This window comes from Botryllus schlosseri, chromosome 13, assembly GCF_051294905.1.
Source record: "Botryllus schlosseri isolate E-star chromosome 13, Bs_hap1, whole genome shotgun sequence".
Taxonomy (NCBI): domain Eukaryota; kingdom Metazoa; phylum Chordata; class Ascidiacea; order Stolidobranchia; family Styelidae; genus Botryllus; species Botryllus schlosseri.
This window is the reverse complement of record NC_137248.1, coordinates 6,283,932-6,306,458: the sequence shown is the minus strand read 5'-3', so window position 1 is coordinate 6,306,458 and position 22,527 is coordinate 6,283,932. Positions and strand designations below refer to the sequence as shown.

The 22,527-nt window shown below is 40.9% G+C and overlaps 1 protein-coding gene across 3 annotated transcripts; it reads right to left on the bottom strand.

The window, feature by feature from the left end:
* Positions 1-654: 654 nt before the first annotated feature.
* LOC145454031 (tripartite motif-containing protein 2-like) lies at positions 655-22,259 on the bottom strand. 3 transcript variants are annotated; one of them, XM_080332004.1, is made up of 14 exons: positions 21,961-22,259; positions 16,791-17,310; positions 13,704-13,838; positions 10,882-11,040; positions 9,801-9,929; positions 8,034-8,255; positions 7,007-7,114; positions 6,389-6,541; positions 5,740-5,957; positions 3,765-3,915; positions 2,959-3,127; positions 2,769-2,873; positions 2,504-2,671; positions 655-1,544 (listed from the first exon to the last, which is right to left on the bottom strand). In XM_080332004.1, the coding sequence occupies exons 1-14, from the start codon at positions 22,023-22,025 to the stop codon at positions 1,309-1,311; spliced, it is 2,538 nt and encodes an 845-aa protein (XP_080188130.1). In that variant the 5' UTR covers positions 22,026-22,259; the 3' UTR covers positions 655-1,308. The 3 variants fall into 3 exon arrangements, with proteins under 3 accessions (XP_080188130.1, XP_080188131.1, XP_080188132.1); XM_080332005.1 differs by lacking the exon at positions 21,961-22,259 and adding an exon at positions 20,927-21,858; XM_080332006.1 differs by lacking the exon at positions 21,961-22,259 and adding an exon at positions 19,960-20,889.
* Between the last annotated feature and the right edge of the window lie 268 nt (positions 22,260-22,527).

Below are 22,527 nucleotides of genomic sequence, written 5' to 3'. Positions count from 1 at the left end.
TAAACTAAACCATGCGTGTCCGATGATAGCAACCTGTATGTTGTTCCGAAACTGTAAAACTCGCGAACGTATTGATTAATGTGTAGAATTCCCGGACTCCCGTCGTATACTGTCGAAAGTGTACAACACCCTTGATACCATAATAGTTGCAATTGCAAGTCGGGTTGTAAATAATCAGAGACCGCAGAGCCGATGCATTGCATGCGAAGCCACGGTCTTCGTGCCAGCTGCTGCGAAGCCCGGCAACATGTTTTGACACAGGTTTGCATATTTTTCGAAATTCCTGGATCAGAATGTCGAATTTCTAATTTATGAAACTCAATTTTTTTAGCTTTCTTCATATTACTTCCGCGAGGAATCACTTGTCTGTAGTATTTGATAACAAACTTCGGTATCTTGCAAAGGCGTATCAGGGTGTCGAAACTCCACTCATTGATTTGAAGGTAAGCAGAGTATCAGCGGATTAGAATCTTGAATTTAGAGGTGGAAATGATATCAGAATTGGACTAATCAAGATCCCCGAAAAACATGATCTGCACATTTCTACGTGGCATTCCTTCATAATGCGTGACTTCCTATTGCCTATGAACTGAACATGAACAACAGTACAAATTTAGTTAATCGAAGTTGTGAAATATACCTGTGCAAAACCCATTATAGTTTAAACACAAACGTATATTATCGTTATTGCGAGGCAGTATATATTTGGCGAATGTTATCATGAAAAGGTAACAAATAATACTTCTAATATAACATTTCTGGCGTCATTCAGTTCATTGCCCATCAGTTACTTCGGCTAAAATAGAAAATATATATTGAGCAAGAAATTGTACTGTGCATGTGCAATGTGCATCAACGACAAGGTAAAACATAGAAAGGCTCTTTCATACTATGACGCCACACTATACCGACCGAATGCTTTGCGTACGAAGATAGTTTGCAAAATAAGAAATGCACAGAAGCAGTGTTGGGGCATTAGCCCAGAAGAAATAACAAGATAGAAGTATAGTGGAACTTATTTCATGGTTAAAAATATAAAACAACAGGTAAAGAAAGAATTTTCACGATGACATCTTTATATTGAAAGAATATCTGACCATGTCCGGCTGGACCAGGTTTAACTCCTCGGTTATACCATGATTATGATAACTATATAGGGTGGTTTGCATAACTCCAGAATCCTCTTCCCAAACTTAGTGGAGGCGAATACCCTCACGATGGACGGGACTGGATGTTCTCAACATTCATTCAGTTAAATCAGGAATTAGGCGTCACCACCAAAAGACGCTTCCATACGCGAAGAGCGCTTCATTCATCTAAAGATATCCCGTTATTACCATCGTCCAACACGAAGGGATCGGGAGACAGTTGAAATGGCGCGGAAGAGTCATTGGCGCTTGCGCGAGTTTGCCTTGATGGCCGTTGAAGGGAGAAATGTTCGCGGGAATAGGAGTCGTTGGTGAAGGATTTGCTTCTGGAAGCGGGCTTGATCGGTTTCTCGCGATCCTGGTAGGTAGGATTGTTCGGGATCCGTAAACTTCTCCCTTCGAAAGAGAAAGAAGGAATATGATTATCGAATAATATCAGAATTAACGCAATCAATTTCTGACTTATGACAGCGCCTCACGATAAAAACTAAATATATTTACAAAACCAACGCTAGAGAGTTAATCAAACGTTATTGGCTAACCTATAGTTTGGCTATCACGGTTGTACAATGTACATTGTTAAGAAACTTGGCCTGGTGTAAATGGCCATAGTGGTCGACAAACACCATGACTACCATAAACAACAACGGTTGCACATAAATTTGGGTTGAATCGGCGTACTGGATTTCGCCAGGTCTATACTTTTTAATAGAATGGGGCCGTGGTGTTATAATGTGCCTAGATTAGGATGGGTTCGACGACATTATCCTGCTATCAGTATGAGATCTATTTCATATTTATGGGTTGAGTAAAGTCGTGTCCAATCAGTTCTATAGATTACAAACCTACGATGGGTTAGCAATCTGTAATCAGTTCTGTTTGAAGACCGTCATATATATCGCAAACATTATACAAGTATATGTTGTCTATGATAATCATGGTGTTTCGACTGCATTGGTCGTTTTACACCAGGCCGATATTCTGTATTATGATTCCGTATTTACCGACTTATATAGCACGGTCCACTTCTAGACTTTTCTAAGACACCGCTTTTGCAGATCACGTGGCATGTACGTATTTTTATATCACTTCTATCGGCGTAATTTCATCCCTAGATGAGTAACGGTGGCCTATATATTTCAATCATATCGGACAATGGGCACCGGTTTGATACCTGTACCACTATAGTTTGGGTCGGGCATAAAAAGCTGGCTGGCGGCTAAGAGACTGTCGTAATTTTGACTCACGGTTCACCATCGCGTCGATAGGGAAGAGAACATGCTCACAGAATAGTCACATATCCTTACGAATATAGTCATCGATAGCAGTGCCCGATGAAGTATACTCCCACTTACATATGTGGTCGTTGGCGGCCTCGTTCGTGGATGACTTCAGCCATCTTGAAAGTTTGTTAATGTTCGCCATGTCGAATTGCCCGTGCATCAATTCCAACCCTCGAATCAGCGTAACCGGAGACGTAACGTCGCTGTCGGTATCCGGAGGTGGGGTGTCCCCTCGATATTCTGATAATGACAACATCATATCAAGTATTTTGTGAAAACAGTTTGCCATGACACGCGCTAATTTTCGTATTTTAAAACCGTGGGTTAATGTACATACCTGGCAACGAGAATATCTTCACGACCCAACTGTAATCTTCGGAAAGCATCATTCTCCCGGATGATGTCATAGCTACCGACCACGGAAAGTGGAGACCATCGGCGCCTTAAATTAAAGAACACGGTGTTAACCGGCTATGAATGACCATACCATTATTGAAATTGGCAATTATTCATCATTACTCATCTACCTGATATAAGATGGCGCATAAAGTTGCCTTCCGGCGTGAACGCGTCTACTCTATGACTCCAGCAATCGGCGACAATGATATTGTCATACTCGTCGGTGCATATGCCGCGCGGCCCTTGAAACTGCCCCTCCATTGAGCCTTCTTCGCCGAACATTCGAAGGAGTTCCCCCTGATAAAATGACAGCGACGGCATTAGTACTGTTTTTGTTCAATTTTAAGGAACGACCAGGTAATTACGAGAGTAATCGATTTTGAGAATACCCGGTGTGCACACAGCGCCGTCGTGCACCATTTTCTGTCCTTCTTACCCAGATATGGTCAGCAACAAGGTACTTCTACTTTTTGGATTACTCTAGTAGGCTTGGCCTACTTTCGATACTTAGTCGACTGGTTATGCCTTGAGACCACTTTCACTTTACAGATTTTGAAGCAAAGCCAAACCCCTAAAGTATAGAAAATAATTTTGGGATAGGTTTTCATCGCTCTCTCAATTGAAATTGCCATGAAAACCGAGTGAAATAGCTCCTGTTTCCTGAGAGCCGAATCATTTTTCGAAAGGTTCTCTTATCTCATTGCCGTCAGTGATTTTGGATCGGTCGCGATCATTGATACTTCAATGCCAATGATTCAGCACTAAAAGCACTCTCGACTACATCTACTTTTTCAAACTACTTACTTGAGTACTTTGAAACCGCTATCTACTTGTACTAAAAGTATGCTTATCTAGAAAATGAAATCGATACTTTCACTTATAATTCAGTGCAAATTTGCATGATTAGTGTTGCTTTGACCACCTCTGTACTTACCTTTTTATTGAACTTTTTGACGCTACAGTTTCCAGCGTCGGATACGATGATGTTATCTTTTGAATCGCACGTCACGTAGCGCGGCTCCACCAACTTCCCCGTCGACCCGTTTTCGCTCCCATCAAATTTACATACGAAAGTACCGTCAGATCTGAAACCGAATGAATATGTCTGCACACTGTTGTTACAATCAATGGTGGCGGTGTGCAACGCAACAGGGCCCAACTCCCAACAGCTCGGATATTTGAATTTAGGGTTCGCTCAATCCAGCTGCTCATGGCTATGCCGGGGAAAGGCCATTTTACCCGCGAAAATATCGGTGTTTGCGTTTTGACGCCATGTTCTTTCGTTACGTCATGAATGTGTCTGTAAAGTCATGTTCTTTGGTTACGTAAGGAATGTGGTTGTGATGTTATCTCGTTCTTGTATTATTTTGCCCACGTCCCGGCCACCAACTGGAATACTAATTTGCATAGTGGTGAGATAGCTTAGCAGTGTTGGGATCAAGTCACTACCTTCGAGTCACGAGTCATTTCGAGTCATTGCAGATTTTGACTCGAGTCAAGTCAAGTCAATCGATTTTCGAAGGTGACTCGAGTCAAGTCAAGTCACTCGATTTTTCGAGGTGACTCGAGTCAAGTCAAGTCACGAGTCAAGTCAGAATTCAAGTCAAGTTGCCTTTTCTAAGTAAGAGGCATGCTTACGTCATTGCATTTTGCTAGCTGTCTGAAATACAGACTGAGTGGTCATTGATTCTGGACCTATAAACGAATATAGAGTTAAATATAAACTCATGAAGGCGTTTTATCGCTCACATATATATACGTAGAAATGCTAAACTACGTAATTGCATAGCCTCGGATTATAGTTACCAGCCAAAATAGAGAATAGAGAAACGAATTGATAAGATGCGATACATTACCCATTTACGAACTGATATGATACAATTCTAGCCTGTGCCAATGGTTTGAGGACTATATAAACGATATTGGAATTCAATTTCAATAAAACAAGAGGTTTAGTCAAGGTAAGAGCAGAGAACAGAAATACACATTTTGCTATTAGATTACGACAGCGTAAGCGGTAAGCTTAGATCACTTCATTTGCGGTCAATTTATTTGTGAGAGAACAACGGAGGTTCAGTAAAAACGCACGGTCATTGAATGATTGGTCGTTCTCACGGGTTACACCAGCGTTTCGCGTACAATCCGAACATATGCAAGATACAATGATTTTTATCGACATGGATTGCTTGATGACTCGAAATTGACTCGTGAATTTTGCTCCGAGTCACGAGTCAATCCACATACGCCGAGTCAAGTCAAGTCAAGTCATTTTAGCAAAGTGACTCGAGTCAAGTCAAGTCATACGAAAAATGTGACTCGAGTCTGTCTCGAGTCAAGTCATGACTCGAGTCATCCCAACACTGTAGCTTAGTGGTATAATCCACAGCTGCAACACCAATGGGTTGCGAGGTCGATTCTAGAATTTCTACCCAAGTGTTGGAGGTTTATCTAGGCTCCTCGCTATCTCATCTTTGTAAGTGGCGTCTTATAAAAGCCTAGAAGTGGGCCGTGCTACAAGTCGGCAGCTACGGAATGAAAATGAAGAAAACTGGCCTGGCGTAAATGACCATAGTAGTCGACAAACGCCATGAATGCCACAAACAACAACTAATTTACTGAATTGGTAACGAATGAACTATCCCCCTGCTCTAATTTGACACTTGTGGCGAGTGGCCAATTGTTCTTTCGCGGTTCACAGCCATCATACTGAGAACAATAGCTTTGTGTCGGATAACGTATACCAGTTGTGACTTCCAATGTTGACGCTGAAAACTTTTTTCGTCAACACAAGGAACGAATGAACTCGTGAATCATAAATCGCCGTATGTGTTGTGACTTTTCATCCAGCCGACAATCGCGGTTATCATGTCGCACGCCCATCTACACGATCAATGCGATAAGGAACTCACTCGAAAATAAGCACGGCTCGCTGCGCGATATCGGAGACGATAAGCCTGTTTTTCGAATCGACAACGACGCTGTTGCAGTTCGTGAAAAATCCCTTCCCGATGCCTTGCAGCAACTTCCCTTCGTAAGTCCACACGTAGATCTGGTCCTCGCAACAGACCACAATGTCGTCATTGCGCAGTACGGCAACACCCGACGGGTGCAAGCGTTTTCCTTTAACCTTAAATGCAAAGGTTGGAATTCAATTATATTTCGGAGGTCAATTCGAAGCGAACTTCACTACTGAAGTTACAAATCTGTAAGCAAACATTAAGGAATTCGTGCGATCTGTATTGACTTTATGTAGCATCAATGTTGGGCTGTATAAGTGTATAATAATAATAATAATATTATGGTTGTAGAAATCGGTCGGTTTTGGTATAGCGGAATACAAAGTTCTTAATCATTATTGAAAGTCACAATTAATTCACGTAATAATGGACACGAAAGATCTCTGCAACTGGTCTTAAGCGGGAAAAATTACTACGATATGTATGTTAAGTTTTCAATAATTTTATTTGGTCACCCGAAATGCGACCATGATGTTAAGATCATTTCTTGAGTCATTGGGTAACAACTCGATGTACTATTCATTTAAGCTATAAGTCTAACCTCAGTCTTGAAAGCGTCTTTGAACCTTCCGATAGGATCGAATATCTGTATTTTGCACCCGTCCGTGTCGGATGTAATTACTTCCCCCACGGAGTTGACAGCCAGGTTTGGGGTCGATTCAAATTCGCCGTCTTCGTCACCTTGTTTACCCAGCTGGAATACAATGCAGGATTAGCAGACGTTGGTCAACAGCTCGGCGTTGATGTCTTTATTCTCAGACAGGTATATAACTACGGATGCGCGTAATTGCTCGTGACGCACAAAATTGTCGTAAGATACGAACCTGCTCAATGATTTTAAAGAATGGCGATTTTGTTCCCTGGCACTATATATTAGGGATGGTGTGAACGTGAGGTGCCTACTTCTCTACATCGCAAGCAATTTTTGTTCTATACGGTGTCTTTAAACTTGTGTTATAATAAAGGTGGATCAGTAAGTGTTCCTCATCTTTTGTTAAGAAATATATAAATTATAACTTTCAATTTACAGGAACTTAACCCCAGTAAGAACTTTGTGAGAACTTCCTACTTGCTAAATGGAGTTATCCGCAGTTGATTTATGAACATGAGATAGTTCAGAGTGTTAGTCCGCTCTTTATTACTGGAAATCTTGACTTACCTGTTGAATTAGGTTAATCTCCACGCATTCCTTCGTGGGCATATCTTCGCTAATAGACTTTGAAGGAAGCGGGCATTTCGCGCAGAAGGTGTCGAGACTCCGGAGGACCTATGAAATAATAACCAGGAATTCACTCACTTACAGTAGGCACACACGAACGTTCCTATAGGCCTATATTACTCTGATATCGCCACGTCCAAATAATGACCGACACAAAATCTATTAGCGGACATTATATACAAAGGTCACGATGCGAAACGATATGTCAATTAGCTATATATAGGTCGGCAGAATTAAGTCCATATGCGGTCACGAAACATGATAATACGAAAAGGAACCGATGTACCCTACGGTTTTATACTATTACCGAGAAAACCATTACTGAGAATGAACATTACCGAGAATGGACATTACCGAGAATGGACACCACCGAGAATAGACATTACCGAAAATGGACATTACCGAGAATACCATTACCGAGAATGGACATTACCGAGAATGGCCAATGTCAAGAAAATAGCTTCCTGGGACTGACATTGCCAAGAAATTTATACCAGGGCATCGACACCGAATGTGGCAACGCCGTGATGCACACACACGACCTGTTCATATGCATAACATGCCTGCATTCCATATATTGCATTCTCGGTAATGTCCATTATTGGTGGTGTCCATTCTCGGTAATGTCCATTCTCGGTAATGACCATTCTCGTTCTCGGTAATGGCATTCTCGGTAATGGTTTTCTCGGTATTGACAGGACACCGTACCCTACGACATATATCTGGCGACGAAAATGATCGTTCTCGCGCACACGAACGCGTGTTGAGACGTAGAATGACATTAGCACAAACAAAAATGACCACACGAACACACGAGTCTGTAGACACAAACATGTGAGTAAAAAGAAACATTAATGAAAATAAGACCACACTACGACTGCGATTTCAATGGCGCGGTTGGCGAATTCGTGACGTACTCACGCCTCACACGTTATGTGACAGCTGTAAAGAGATCATCCTGTTTTACCTTTTCAACGCTGTCGGGAAACGGCTTCGATACGATTCCGACCTTTCCGAAAATGTCGTCGATTTCTTCCGCGTTGCCGCCGTTGAACAAGTATTCCGTTTGTTCAGTTCTGTTGTCTTTGTGATATTGTTCCACCGGGTGTGTCTCGAGAAGTTGTTTCAGCATGTGTGTCATTTGGTTTTTCAAGCCCAGAATTTCCTTTGGGGTCCCGTACTCTAAAACCTTTCAAGGAACGGAGTGATATTGGAATCTTGGAAACAAGTATAAAGTCGAGTCAAATTAAATTGCGTTACAGACGATTTACTGCAACATTGTTGGCGTCCACAGCGACAGGGAAATCTAAGGATTATAGTTTATTGCAAGGGCGGGGAACATACGGCCCACGTCGGGATTTTGAGCGTCCCGCAGAGAATTTCTACCCTGGAAGTGAAATTCTAATCTGAAAGTATTGACAAATCATATGCGTCACAGAATGAACCCAAGTTTGCCAACCTGAGACAGGTGGTCATGAAACTTTGTTCTGTTCGAGTCTACATACATTTGCGAGAAAACATTTTCGATCATGAACATGAACAAGACAAGGATACGTTCCAATACAGCTGATGTCCACGTGCAGTCTGAGTGTTTCGTCATCCGACATACAGCCAGAGACCAAAGAACTTGTTAAAACTTTGATCGACCACAGATACCTGATTGACTTCAACAGCTATTAAAGTACATTAGATTAATATATTCGTTAAATAATGGTCTCTTTATGCTTTAAACTTAAAGTTTACATTAAATACGATATATTCCTTGTATAGGTGAATAAATACGCGTAATGTATCGATTCTGTATTCCGGCCCGTCAAGTGCTTCATTTTACCATATCAGGCCCGCCGACCGTAGAAGTTGCCCGCCCCTGGTTTATTATATAGACTCGATTTTCCAAATTTGCCAATTCAGTTAATTGCAGAAATGTGATTTTATACACATTGGTTGTTTTGACCAATGGGCAAACTGGATCTAAGCTACATCCAGTTAGCAGTTGATGAATTGATAACTTTTGATCTCTATAGAGTATAAAGGGCAAAGCGCGCTTTTGGGGGAACGGTTTATGAAATCGTGAAAATATCATGCTAAAACGTAGTCGTCATCTCTTCAAAATAACCCAGTCGATTATGTCGGGATTAGGATCAACAATTCGAATGCGGTGTCAGAAGTGCAAGTGCTTGTTCGTCATTCATCGGAGAAGATGAAAGTATTGCCGTGGCCTCCAGCTCAATTCTCTTTTCACTACTCCTTGTTGTTAATTAATAAACCACGCAGCGTCTACATCCATCGAGTTGAGTAATATCAGGTGCAAGTCAAATGCTATTGATGTGGCAACAGCGAGACCGACAGATGTCAAGAAACATAGCCAGCATACACCGTATATCATGCGTGATCATTATATACAGCGGCCGGCTCGGGTTATGATTCATACGGTTCAGAGCAACCCGACGCCACAAATCAGATTAAAACGTTACCGCGTCCGGAAGCTAAGGTTAAAAGATTTTCTGGATAATCGCGGCATCGTTGCTGAAATAATCCGACGATTAACTATACCGCATCGCTATAATTCGGAATGGGATGTATCGTAGTATTGAACGCCTAAATTACACACTTACACAGTCATAGTCAAATTCTACTTTGGTTTACTTCGGATCCGCTATATCTATATCTAAATCTTCATATGTGTGTATATATTGTCTATGATTAATCTTACGCATATATATAATGTGTATACCTTCTTTGAAAACTCGGAACATGACACCAGTGAATTTATTTGCATTTCCACGGCGTCCGAGTCGGCATCAATTTGCTTTTCTTCGCTTTGTTGCATGGAGCGAACCTCGTCGATTAGTTCTTGCTTCCTCTGAAAGAGCAACGTATTACTTCAGGATGTCTCTGATAACAACCTATCGCAATGTGCCCGCGATGCTTACAGCGGTATTAAACAAGGAAAAGACAGCAACAATAATAAATATTCATATGCCTGGCCCATGTCTGATATCTATACCGTCCGGTATAACGCTGTTATCACGCGATCTTATCTACACTTTGGCGACGCGAAGTCAAACGGGCAGCTGATTTAATCAACAATACCACCCTCTATAAAGCACGGGTTTGATTATGACCGATTTTAGGCTTAACAATTTTCATAGGGGTGGTATCTTAATCCCGTGTTCTGAAACAGGTGCGTAATAACCAAGAGTAGATGATGACATATTACGAAAATGAATTCTCTTAGAGGCAACTGATGCGCACTAATGAGAAAGGATGGATTGTAAACTTCAACCATAAGTACATGCAGATATTGTTGTATTACGTCACAAGTAATTGCATCGATGACACTGAATTGTATGTGAAGTTTGACACATCGATCACATTTACGATGCTCACAGGTGGGGCATGCCGTACCGGCTATTTACGCAGAAACTTCACGGACACTTTCTCCTATTCTCCAGTTTGTCAAAAAGCACGAGATATCTGGTTGTCTAGTTATACAATATCTTTTTAACCTTCGGTACTGACGTCACGAATTCATTAAGATTGATGTGTAGAATATATTATAGAATTTATTTTGTTTACCGGACAAGCGCTGCGATACAACAAATTTAGGTATTTTGACATTTGCACACAATTCAGTATAATATAAATAATATAAGTGATCGACTGAGTCCAGGTTTGTATAACGATCTGCTCACTGCATCGCTATTCAAATCATATTGTTTGTGATCCAGACCTGTGCAAGTGTGCAGTGTGCAGTGTGCACGCTGCACGCCAACCGCAATTCCCCCTGCGTTGCTACATACCTAGTTACCTACCCTATCGATCATTTGAACCAATTTGTTAGTTGTCTGAATTATCATCGACTCCGTTTCTTGGCAAGACTTTCGCTTGAGCTCGGTGATATCTTTCAGACTTTTAATCATATCTTGCATCACATCCATCTTACTCTGAGCGTAAACCAGCAGTTTTTCGATCTGAAAATGGAGTATTTGTGTTTAATATTGCTCGCTGTTTACTTATCCTAAAAGTATTCGCAGCATGCCTGCATCTTATCGGTGCTGGTAAATACAGGCTCGTTCATCTTGTACAATGTACTGTACAACACGCATGAAGTACCGTATATATTGTACTACCGGATAGTGGATGCCAACATGTCAATATCGTTCATTCAAGTATATGAAGTTCTTAAATAACATATACAAGAAGCTGGTTATGCAGGTAGTCATTTGTCGCATTCCCGATTCGACTAATCATCGCTTAAACTAGCGTTGCCATGCATGTGAATTTCCCCAGACGACTTTGGGTGTTAATATATGCGTTTTTGATATGTATGCTTAATTTTTTTTTATCCTGGGCCAGTTTTTTTATGATACTACGTTTCTAAACATTTAGAAATGATGATCATTCACAGCCAAGATCATATGTGACTTCTTGATCTCTCCAGCTCATGACAGGCGCGTACCTCATACCATATTCCCCACCGCTGCGTGTCAGGATGTCCCACGTAACAGTTGTAGGGGCTTGCCATTGCTATGAAAGGCAATAGCGGTATGGCCTAAGTGATTTCGTTGCGTGGTTGACTAGAATTCAACACGATGCTGGATAACTCGTTGTAGAAATGTGGTCTAGGATTTAACCTGAACTCACTATGGGTCTATGGTCAACTATCATGCTATGACATAGTTAATATCATCTGTATAAGATCGTGGTGGCTCTGAAAATCGTTTTAATTTCTACTCCACGCCAGGCCTAGTGAGTGGTCTTCGTGCTTTCAATTTCAAATCTTACATCGTATCTGACCTTCAAATCCAACCCATATACTCATTCAATGTATATTCCATGAAATATCGATTGTGATAATATACGTCCGCAATATTTTAAAGTTGATAAATGCAACGTAGGTGGTTATTCTGGTATCGTGCATTTTCAGCTATGGTGCACTGACTATTATAAAAATTGTGTTGGTGTCCAGACCAGTTTTATTTACTACTAATTCACTGGCTTTGGAGGTCACGATTTCTTTTTTTTTTAATTACTTCCGTAAAAATCCATTTATCGTTCATATTTTACTTCAATAGTAACTGTGTTCTTAATCAATATTTGATACAGCTCAGAACTCGTATCAAATAGTGCCAACGTTGTCGGATTAGACATTCTCAAGTATGGTAACCCTATAGTCTAAACGCCAAGTTCTAATAATTTGTGTTCATGTTATGAAGATATTGGATATCGATAACGGTAAAAATTCCACAACTACTAACAAACAAAAGAAAGTCCATAACTTGGGATTATCTCTCAAAGTGTTTGAGCACTTGGATTACTTCTCGTCTTGAACTACGCAATAAGATTCAGACGATATGGATAAGTGATTTGTAGATGGTTTGTAGGGACAAATATAGGTAGATTTAAGTGAGATAAATGGATTTTACACGTATAGTTCGCTCATGTTACGCCCCAGAGCATCACAGGTCTGCGTTACCAACGTCAGGTATCCACTATTGTATATATCATCATTGGTGAGCATTAATTTTCTCCGGGTCCTAGTAGGAAGGTGGGAAGCATGGTAGGCTTATTTCTGAATCAATGCTTGAATATATATAATCTACATGGTTAATTATTATTTGATCATCTGTTTTTAAAACCAAATGCGAATCTTTGCGATGATCATTATTTATGAAAGAATCATTATTATTGCTAGAACGACATTACGAACTTACTGTTGTGATGTACAAGGCGTGACTTTGCAATAAACGTCACTGTATGTAGTACCATGATCATTATAATATAGAAGGACTTCTCAACTAAAATTCCGCGAGTCCAGGCTGGAAGAATTCTCAGTTTACTTACTATAGACATATGGTATTTTAAGTGAAGCAATATGGCAAATTGCTTTTCAAGCATAAATCCATTTGTTTGGTTACTTCCGACGCACTTCGACATCCGCATAATCGGATTTGTTGTGCGGCGGCGCGTACAGCCAGGATCACCAGCGCCTCCGCTTATCGTACAAAATACAAAGACTTTTCGTAGTAAGAGATTGTGTCGGCTTTGTTGCTGAATAATTATTTCTCGGAAAAATATCCCTTCGAGTTTCATGTTTGTTACCAAACTATTCATAGGTATCAAATTACTCCGAAGAATCCTTTGAAATGCATGTAACCTAATAGCTTCATTTCATTTTTAAGCGTTAGTGGTAGAAATATTTCTTTAAATGGTCGTGTACGGGTTATTAAAAGTCAACAGGACGTAATGTACGACTATATTGGAGGTCTTTGAAACAATCCACAAAGGACAATGTCCACTCTATTCTATGACAAACTGAGGTGTTGAAAGGAGACTATCATCCCGTCAATCCAGATGAATTTGGTGAAGCGGAACAAGACACTATCTATGTTGCGTCGCAACACAAACTTTGATGCAGTTTATGATTTTCACTTCGATGTTACCCTAGTGTACGCCACGCGCCATGTACCACAGCACGCGATGCGCTCTAGGACCAAGGAATTATACCCCTCAAGGACACGTGCTAGGACTACTGGAAATTGGTATCATGGTAGCAAATTATTTCGTAGATTCGTGTTCGGCGAGCATGTACTGATTTAACTGGACACGTCAGAATAATAAAACTTCGTATTGCCTGAAGACTTTGAGTTGTAACCTCTTCTTTCAACGAGCACCTACTGTGACCAACGTGTCCGCTTTCTATACATTCGTGGCATATCGGACATTCGCAGGTTTTGCAGTACATTTTCGCAGCTTCACCTTCGTGTACCTGGTAAATAAGATATGTTCAGGTCATAGTTGTGAGAATGATAAATGTAACTATGTGTCTTGATTAATAACGATTGCGTCAATTGGAACATATCAATCCGTTCCTCAGAGTAAAGAACGACAAGGCGATTTTGATTGTTATCTTAATATTGCGCCAGCCTATGTCAGATATGTCTTCATACGTTATTTTGTGAATTTTCGCGACAGTTCTTAATTTGTCGTAACACGACACAATAGTCGCAATATTAAGATAGCAATCAAAATCGCAAATTCAGAAATAGCTTAACACATAACTGCTCTACAGCGACGTCATGCACAGACTGACACACATGCCATACACTTATTTAAAAAGAAGTAGCGAATATGACGATATAATCATTCCCTCTGTTGCTTAAAGATATGCCTTTCGAATTACGCGTTATATTTCTCGGGTACGTTTTAAGATGTCAGATTCTAACATAGAGCCTCATGCTACTTACATATCTAATGTGACCACAACAGCAATCAAAATCTCAGTCAAGTTTCCCACCGACAGGTGGCCGCTGCATTCCCATTCAGAAATGATTACTCGATATGATGACCAAGTTGCGCGGTTTTAATACAAGGTGGCTATTAAACTCTATCGTAGCGGTGTTTGAGAGGTTAATTGGTCACGGTTTGGAGACTTCACAGTACAGATGAAATCGTGTCTAAACGGGATTAATAGACACGGCTATTAAAGGTGCATTTATTTTGTAACGATCTGAAATTTGTGTGCTTACTGCTCGCGAAATCAAAGACTTTGAACGACATTGTACACCGGGCTGTACTAATAGGCTCCATTCTCAGTTTCGGCTCTTACTTTCAGGAAATGACGCGTTAGGTTTCGTAGTCGATTCACGTCAATATTGGATATGTAATTGTACAATGCACAGTCACAATTAACGACAAAAATATTACCAATATGAAAATTTTCACTCAGCGACGCCAAGGCAGAAATATTGTGGCAGAAGGATTTCACGGACAACACTTGTGCGGCCTAAGTATAACACAACGAGATGACAGATCCTTTCCACACTCGAATAATTTATCACATATATATTTATTCGCATGTGTGCCCCCGCCCCCCTTCGCCCTTGGTTGCGCTCCGATAAAGTGAGTAGCAAAATTCGAATTGTATTCAAAATTCGGTTCCACTCAATCACGAATCGTTTACGATTCCGCTTAGGATTTTGGGATTACATTGACAAGTTGAATATTAAAGAGCAGGGGTTTATCTTATTAAATCGACACATAGTCGAATTTCTGCAATGATTGGGATTACATTGGCTGAGACGAATAATGTAAATCATGGTTTAGCTTTTTTAATGGGTACATATCAATAGCCACAACGAATATAATTTCGCGCAATACACTATTTCACAAATGCTACATCGTTAAACGTTGATCACGAATTTGCAGATTCGATTGGGGTCGACTTGTTCGGATTCACATTTGCGCGACATTAGGAATCTTTCGAACAGATATCAGCGGTAATCTTCATCACCAAGTCCACTAGAAACATCGTCAAATTCAATTATATCTTATCTCGATAATCACCGCCAAGTTTAACTGCAAACTACATTGTCGCCACTGGGTCGTGATACGATTATCTAAACTTGACAGTCATTCCTTGCTGTCATTTGTGTAAGTATTTTGTATTTGTGATTGCGAAAACGCGAAGATATACGCTCAGACTTAAATGTTAGCTGTGTTTATTATGATAGTCTACGCGGCAAATTCCGCCTAGGATTACACGGGGTTGATGAAGCGTACAGACGAACGTTGGTAATACCGACCTCGTCTGCACGTTACTACGATACGGAACGATTAATATCTTTGTATAACGATGCCGAACTTCAGTAAAACTGCTCGTGACAATATCCATGAATGACTTCTCTGTCTCTATAATACGTCATTGTGGGTAAAGAATCATTCCATAAATTCTGTAAAACTTGATTCTGCCGCAAAGGACTTGTTTTAAAGGTCAGGAAAGAAATTTGAATAGCATAGCATGGCATTTATTATAATGGGCAGGGTTTCAGAGTAGTTATCAATAAATTCGACACTTGACGGCCCCGAATTCCTAATCCTAACCTACCCAAACCCCTAGCCTTAACCTCACCCTAACTCTGAACTCGAATTAATTGATAGATACATACATACATCCCAATACTAGTGCTGATTTCGACAAACCGACTTCACCAAGTGCCGTATATCACCATTCACGCTCATATTTAGTGAAACATGCATGTTCAAATTTATGAATCCAATATTGATGCATCGCTTATTATAGTACATTTCCAATGCCAAAGTGGCCAAGTCCCGAATTCACTGACAACCGTCTGAATGATCGAAGGAACGCCATAAATTGACACGAACAAAGCACCTTGTTGAACGTGATTCCTGAGTATTTTAAGGCTCCATAACAGGCGATAATCCTATTACTGACTTACTTGTAATAGAATATATACAACGTGACATGATAGGCAGCAGGATCAGGCTGCAAAATAATCTTTGTCAACAGTGGGCTCTTTTAGAGGTGGTACAGGGTCATTTACGCAAAACGTGAGATCATAAACATACTCAATTCCCTCAAAACCAACGTATTTTGGGTAGCGCATTGAAACACATGGCTTCCGAACATCGTACACAATAGCGACGTTAAAACGCTGTGGGTGGAACATAATTAATTCTAGCTACATATACCTAGCCGTGTATTTGACGAATTACCTGTACGATGAAGAAATCGCCTACACAATTTTACTAAGTGCTATTATCAAACATAATGCTACGTACCCGCTCAGCGGTTAGTGCGATCTAATTGATACTAAACAGTTGCGACGCTAACAACAAAACACTCGACGAGCTGGATACATCACGTTTACGATTCTCCCTTCGAATACTCCCACGGTTCTATTCATGGTAACCTTACCGTGCAGTATATCTTCGCTCTACTCTTCAATTCCTCGTTGTGAATCCCCGATTCAAACTCCTTTAGGGAAACGATTTTGTGGCCGCGAGTGAGTTTCGTGCGTCTGTGCCAAAGGGAGCAATCGCTGCACAAAAAGTCGGTACAGTCAAGGCATCGCGACATAGCCGGCTTTCGGCAATCCTCGTCGCATGTGTCGCACAGCAACGACGAGCTGTTTTTGTCGTCACTCCTAATCTCTTTCACCGTCTTCAGCATGTCTGACATGCTCGAAATGAAAAAATTGTCCTTCAAGTCCTGGATCCCGCCGCTCGGCATCTGCTGCATGCATCTGCACGTTGGGCACTGCAACGTTGTAGAGTTGGGAGTGAAGTACTCCTGCAGGCATTTCTTGCAAAACGTATGCTGACAGTTAAGACTTTTCGGGCAGGTATAGTTTTCGAAGCAGATTTGGCAAGTCAAAAACTCTTCATTTATCCTCGTTAATAGATCCTGGGAACTAGCCATTTTTCGCACCGCGATTCTGAAGCAAAGTAAATAGAATTTAACGTTCGTATAATGTTATCTTCAGAAATTAAGCCCTCGGGCAGGTTGATACGTTGCTCAGGTATTTGAATAGGAAATGTTTCTACTTTATCCTATAAACATCAGACTTTCCACCTCCGCGAATCGACCCTGATAACGAATACGCTAACCTAGCGCCGGCCCGAGGCGACACCGGATGTGACACAGTCCTGCACACCGCAATTTCTGCGAGATTTCGAGATCGGTAGTGCTTGTAAGTGTCACTTATCATAGATTATGGAGATTTCACGTTGCCTTGTTCGAGAGCGACCGCGGGTGACTTATTATTAACAATTTCAACGGATCCGCAAGCGGAAGCGGCATATATGTAGACGACACATTCTAAATCGCGATAGCGCATATTTTCGCAGAAGAAATGCTCCGCAAGTAACCAAACCCATACGGAAATGCTATCGGGATCAGAAACATAATCAAGATCTAACATGTCTCACAGTGGACCCGGATTAGAAATATTACAACCTGTAATCGCGTCGCAAGATCATTTGGCTATATATCGAAACGATAGTTACAATTTAACCTATCGTACCACACGCTATTACGGAATTCATGGATAGTTGGGAAACAGCGCGGTACATCCCGTGAGTCTGTGACGCATGGAAAAAACATCGGAAAAATATCGCCTTTCTACTAATTATATCCAAATGCAGAAATTAACCACAATATACCTCAATATTGTTACAAGCATTGAGTAGCCTGCGAGGAACGCAAATAAATATGAAACATAAATCGTCAGTCGAATAATATTGACTAAACCCCACTCGCTTGCTATGCTATGCTAATCAATACCCATAGGCAATTGCGAATTAATACAGGAGAATTTTTCTGATCTAAATTTCAACCAAAATCCAGTCCTAGCGCCTTATTCCGTTGTGTTGTTTTGTGCCCTTTGAACCGTATGAACAAAATAACGCATTCATTCATACGTCTATGCAAGAGCGATCGTTTTTGTTCTGACAACACAAAAACTCGACTCTTTACCAAAAATTTCAAGTCGCTAATACTTTCAATGTGAATACATTCTATCTCCTCACGTACTGTCGTGCATGCGTATTACCCGTCGACTCCAATATACCACGCACAAAATCAATGGACATCGCACATTATAGCACAGATCGCCATGTTATATTCGCATTACACGTTAAAATTATCATAAAGGGGATATGTCCACTTAATACCAGTTCATTCTCTTTTTATAATCCTTTTCGAGATAAACGAGGTACTGAGATGTTATAGGAAGTCTATATTCTTCCACAGAAATGTGCCTATCTACATGAGATCTAAAGAACCGAACAACACTTTCACGGCTGAGGACAAATGGGTTATGCCCGTTCGTCAGGAAACCGTGGTACCTCTCTGTCACAATTGAGTTATTTAGCCTTACATTACGGCAATCTGCAATATGCTCGAGATGAACTAGGTCAAGTCTTCGGCAGTTCCACCCTCATCGCAGGGCGAGGGATTTACCAAGTTATGAATCACTGACGCGATTTCATTAACGTTGTGAACGCGACGTAGCTACGGAATATCAAGCCGGCACACGCCAAACTCTTTTTCAGTCAAATGATAGATCGTTTTTCGGAAATAGTTGTTTTGCGTTGGGTTTATTTGTACGATTTTCCCACAGGCCTACGTAATCGAGAATGTCCACTATACATCTACATTTTCGACAGTTCTTCACACCGCCCGCGCACAAGCATTTCTGATGGGTATCTCGGACATGGCCGCTCGCACTTTGGTTGGGAAATTAATAAATATTGCGGTAAATGGGAATCATTAATTGACCTTGTAACCCGAAATTGATTCGGGCATCGTTGGTAGACGATATCTTGCTGTAGTCTGAACAGGTTTGAAATCTAGGTACGGTACTGTAACATAGGAAAAACACAATTTTCAGCTGGCTAAGCGTCTCGCAGCGCAAGCTTGTGATGTAACCATGACTTTCCAAGCTGTCAGTATCAATCAGCTTCAAAAGAAAAACGTGAGTCTAGAGATAGCCCGAGTAACGTGTGCTTGTGAATGAGTGACGATATACGGCACGTTGCTTCACAAAACTCTCGTTCGTCGGTCGCTAGAAGGATACACCTTCTGAAATCTCATCCGTGTCGCACTTAACGTTGAACAAAAGCTTCCCACGATAATCTCACAATGGCTTTGTTGTCTTGGAAGTTAAGTTCGGGCTAAGTACTATATTTATCAAAAGGACGAGCGTTACCAACCCGACTGCCTTACGGTAAAGCCTTCACGGTGCGTCAAAGTACGGCAGAACGGTCACGGTTGACTTGAATCGATAACATTGACTGCACGACGCATTTTTGTTATGCTTTAGCAACCCAATTACCATGCGATCGCGAAAATATTCTCGAATCGTCGATGGCGAGCAAAAATAAACAAATCCGTACATAGCTTATCAAACAAACAATCGGTAGATACGATTACGCCACAAAACTAGGGTTTGCCTTGTTCTAAAGAAGGTTTCAATTGAAGAGTTTGATAAATATTACTCTGCAAAATGCTTAGTGGTGGCCCTACGATTGGGGGGAGGGTTATAAATATGTAATCACAACCTTTCGCATCTATTATTACCAACTTCATATTAGTGCGCCACATGGAACGAAGTTACGCGGTGAGTGTATGACACTATAACGCGCTTTTGAAGCAGGCTTAAATGTGGAATTGCTCTAGCTCCAGAGTCTTCTTTTATCACACATTGTCAAACTATAAAAGAAGTAATACAGTTAACTATAGCTCATGTCTTCATGTTGAAGATGTATGGCATGTAGCGTGAAATAATAGAATACCGATACAACTGCCGCAGGATGAATAAACCACACTAATCTGGAAGGCTATCGGCTGACATTAGTAATAAGCCAGCATACCACGTCAAGGTTTGAGCCAGGCGCTGGATTAGGCCACATATCTATTATTGCATGTGTGTAAGGATAGACTGCATCAAAACTAAGTAACTCTACCGAATGCAGAGACGTGATGATAATCGCAATATGGGACTTTTCTAGCAAATGCAGAGATTTGATGATGATTGATCCATCTGTACGGAATCCTATTCCTGATTGGTGCACGGATTTCTATGTTTATTCGCTATAATCCGGGAAAAAGCGCTTAAACCAAAGAGGGGGCCCTTCGACCAGGGGGCCCGAGCGACCGCCCACCTCGCCCACCCCAAAAGTCACCACTGAAAGTAGTCCACTTCTTCGGTTGGAAGTATGAGCGGATACCATATATGGATGATCATTCTTCGATGTTCATGCACTGATGATACTCTGATTAATAATAACGAGTACAGCACCATGCACATAATTTACCACGAATTTTGTGACGTTGCGTTTAGAATGGTTCTATTGTTCAGGCTTGTCGCCAAGTTATGAAATAGCAATCTAAAAAATACCTCAGGGCTAATCTAACGAATTTTGTCATGTTTGTTCTATAAATTAAAGAATAGTACGCGACGTAATCTTTGCACGCAATTGCGCATCCCTTCAAGGCAGGCTTTTCCTCAATTTAATGCGATCTATCTCGCCTGGATTTAGAGATTGTACCTTCCCTTCGGCCCAGATTTGGAATGTAGCATTCTATGGCTGATCCGGTTCTGATATCTTCTCGGGTGACATCAATGATTTAAACATGAAAAGTAATTCCTATTTTACAAGAAAATTTGGTACCATCCCGTCACATAGTCTTCGTTGTACCACACCTACGTCGCCAACTTAAGAGAACTGACTACTAAAGCCAAAGTAAATTTACTTCTAGCTATATCTCCTATCGTCTGCGGTTCGTAAGCGAAATCTTTGTGTAATCGCGTTCTGATCTACGGCTTCAAATTATGTTTTGGTTAAGGAATTCCATTCTCTTTCTTGGGTTTAGTTACGCCTATATATCCCTTGTGCGAAAGTTAAACATACCCTCCGCGACATATAGCTCTATAGTAGGTCAAATATATACACAACTCAATTTATATTTAGACGCCTGTAAAAAGAATTTCTTAAACCACAGACGATTCTAGATAATCTAAAAATACAAGTCACTGACGATTCAATGTGGCTTTGCCCCATTAGTCTAAATAACAAAATAAACCAAAATTTGCACAATTTTCTACTGCAATCACATTAACATGTCTGTCTAATGCCGTATTCCTGGAAATAATGCAAACGGCTTCCATATGTCTTCCATGTGTCTTTGACATTCCGAGTCGATGATGCATCAAGGCGGGGTGTTAGTAGTAAGTCGACCCCGGCAATTACACAGTGAACCAAACCTTTCAAGAGAACTAACCTCACGTCCAAGCGTAAGTCACGCAAATTGACACAGTGGAGTAAAGTGTACTAAATCACCGAAAACCCCGAAATGGATATGGTAAAAATGACTTATGTCCAACGGTTTATGTAAGCGCTTCGCCGTGTTAACGTAAGAGAACTATTATTATTACAGATTATGTAATGCGCATTAATTGATATTAGATTACGACAGCTTATCTAAACATACAATTAACCAACGCTTGATCCAGCAAGGCATTAATTAGACTAGAAAAATCGTTGTTCTTAATTTATATTCTCTGCGATAGAATGCTTCTCACCGTTGCTGTTCTTGTACTGAGTCTTCGATCGCTGTTTCCTGAATTGTCACACCTCCAGAAGCCATGTTACATCTTGTAATTACCACTTGCGTGATTTTGCAATCTGCAAAATTACCACCTACTTGTTAAATGAAAAGGAGGACAACTGAAAAACGTCGACAAATATTCAGAAAATCCCGCAATTCGCGATGAACATGAGTTGAGACTTCCGATCACGACCAGAGAACTTGAAAAGTCCTCGCTTTCTCGGAGCCGGAGGCACGCGACTGTGCGATCGACCGTAACAGCGCGATTTCTTCCTGTTTGTATTCAGACCGAATTCCACGCCACATATTTGCAGGCATCACCCACGACGGAGTGACGTGATGCGGCCAATCCTAGTATTGTATTTCGCCTGGCAATGGTGGGGAAATCATCGCCGCCTCGCTAAAGGTTCACATATAAGAAGATAAGTTAACTCTGCTTCTTTTGAACATCTCAAATAAAACCGGCAAAACAGAAATATCTATACGTAAGAAAAACTTGAAGCGTGATTAAAAATCAGAATTCTTGCAGAAGAAAAATTGT

Excerpts from the sequence above, each read along its gene's own strand:
- LOC145454031 (XM_080332004.1), bottom strand. The coding sequence starts at position 22,025 with ATGGCTTCTGGAGGTGTGACAATTCAGGAAACAGCGATCGAAGACTCA. Across the intron at positions 11,041-13,703 it reads TTACAACTCAAAGTCTTCAG|ATCGAAAAACTGCTGGTTTA; the intron begins GCAATACGAAGT and ends CTCCATTTTCAG. Across the intron at positions 1,545-2,503 it reads GGCCGCCAACGACCACATAT|GGAGAAGTTTACGGATCCCG; the intron begins GTAAGTGGGAGT and ends TCTCTTTCGAAG.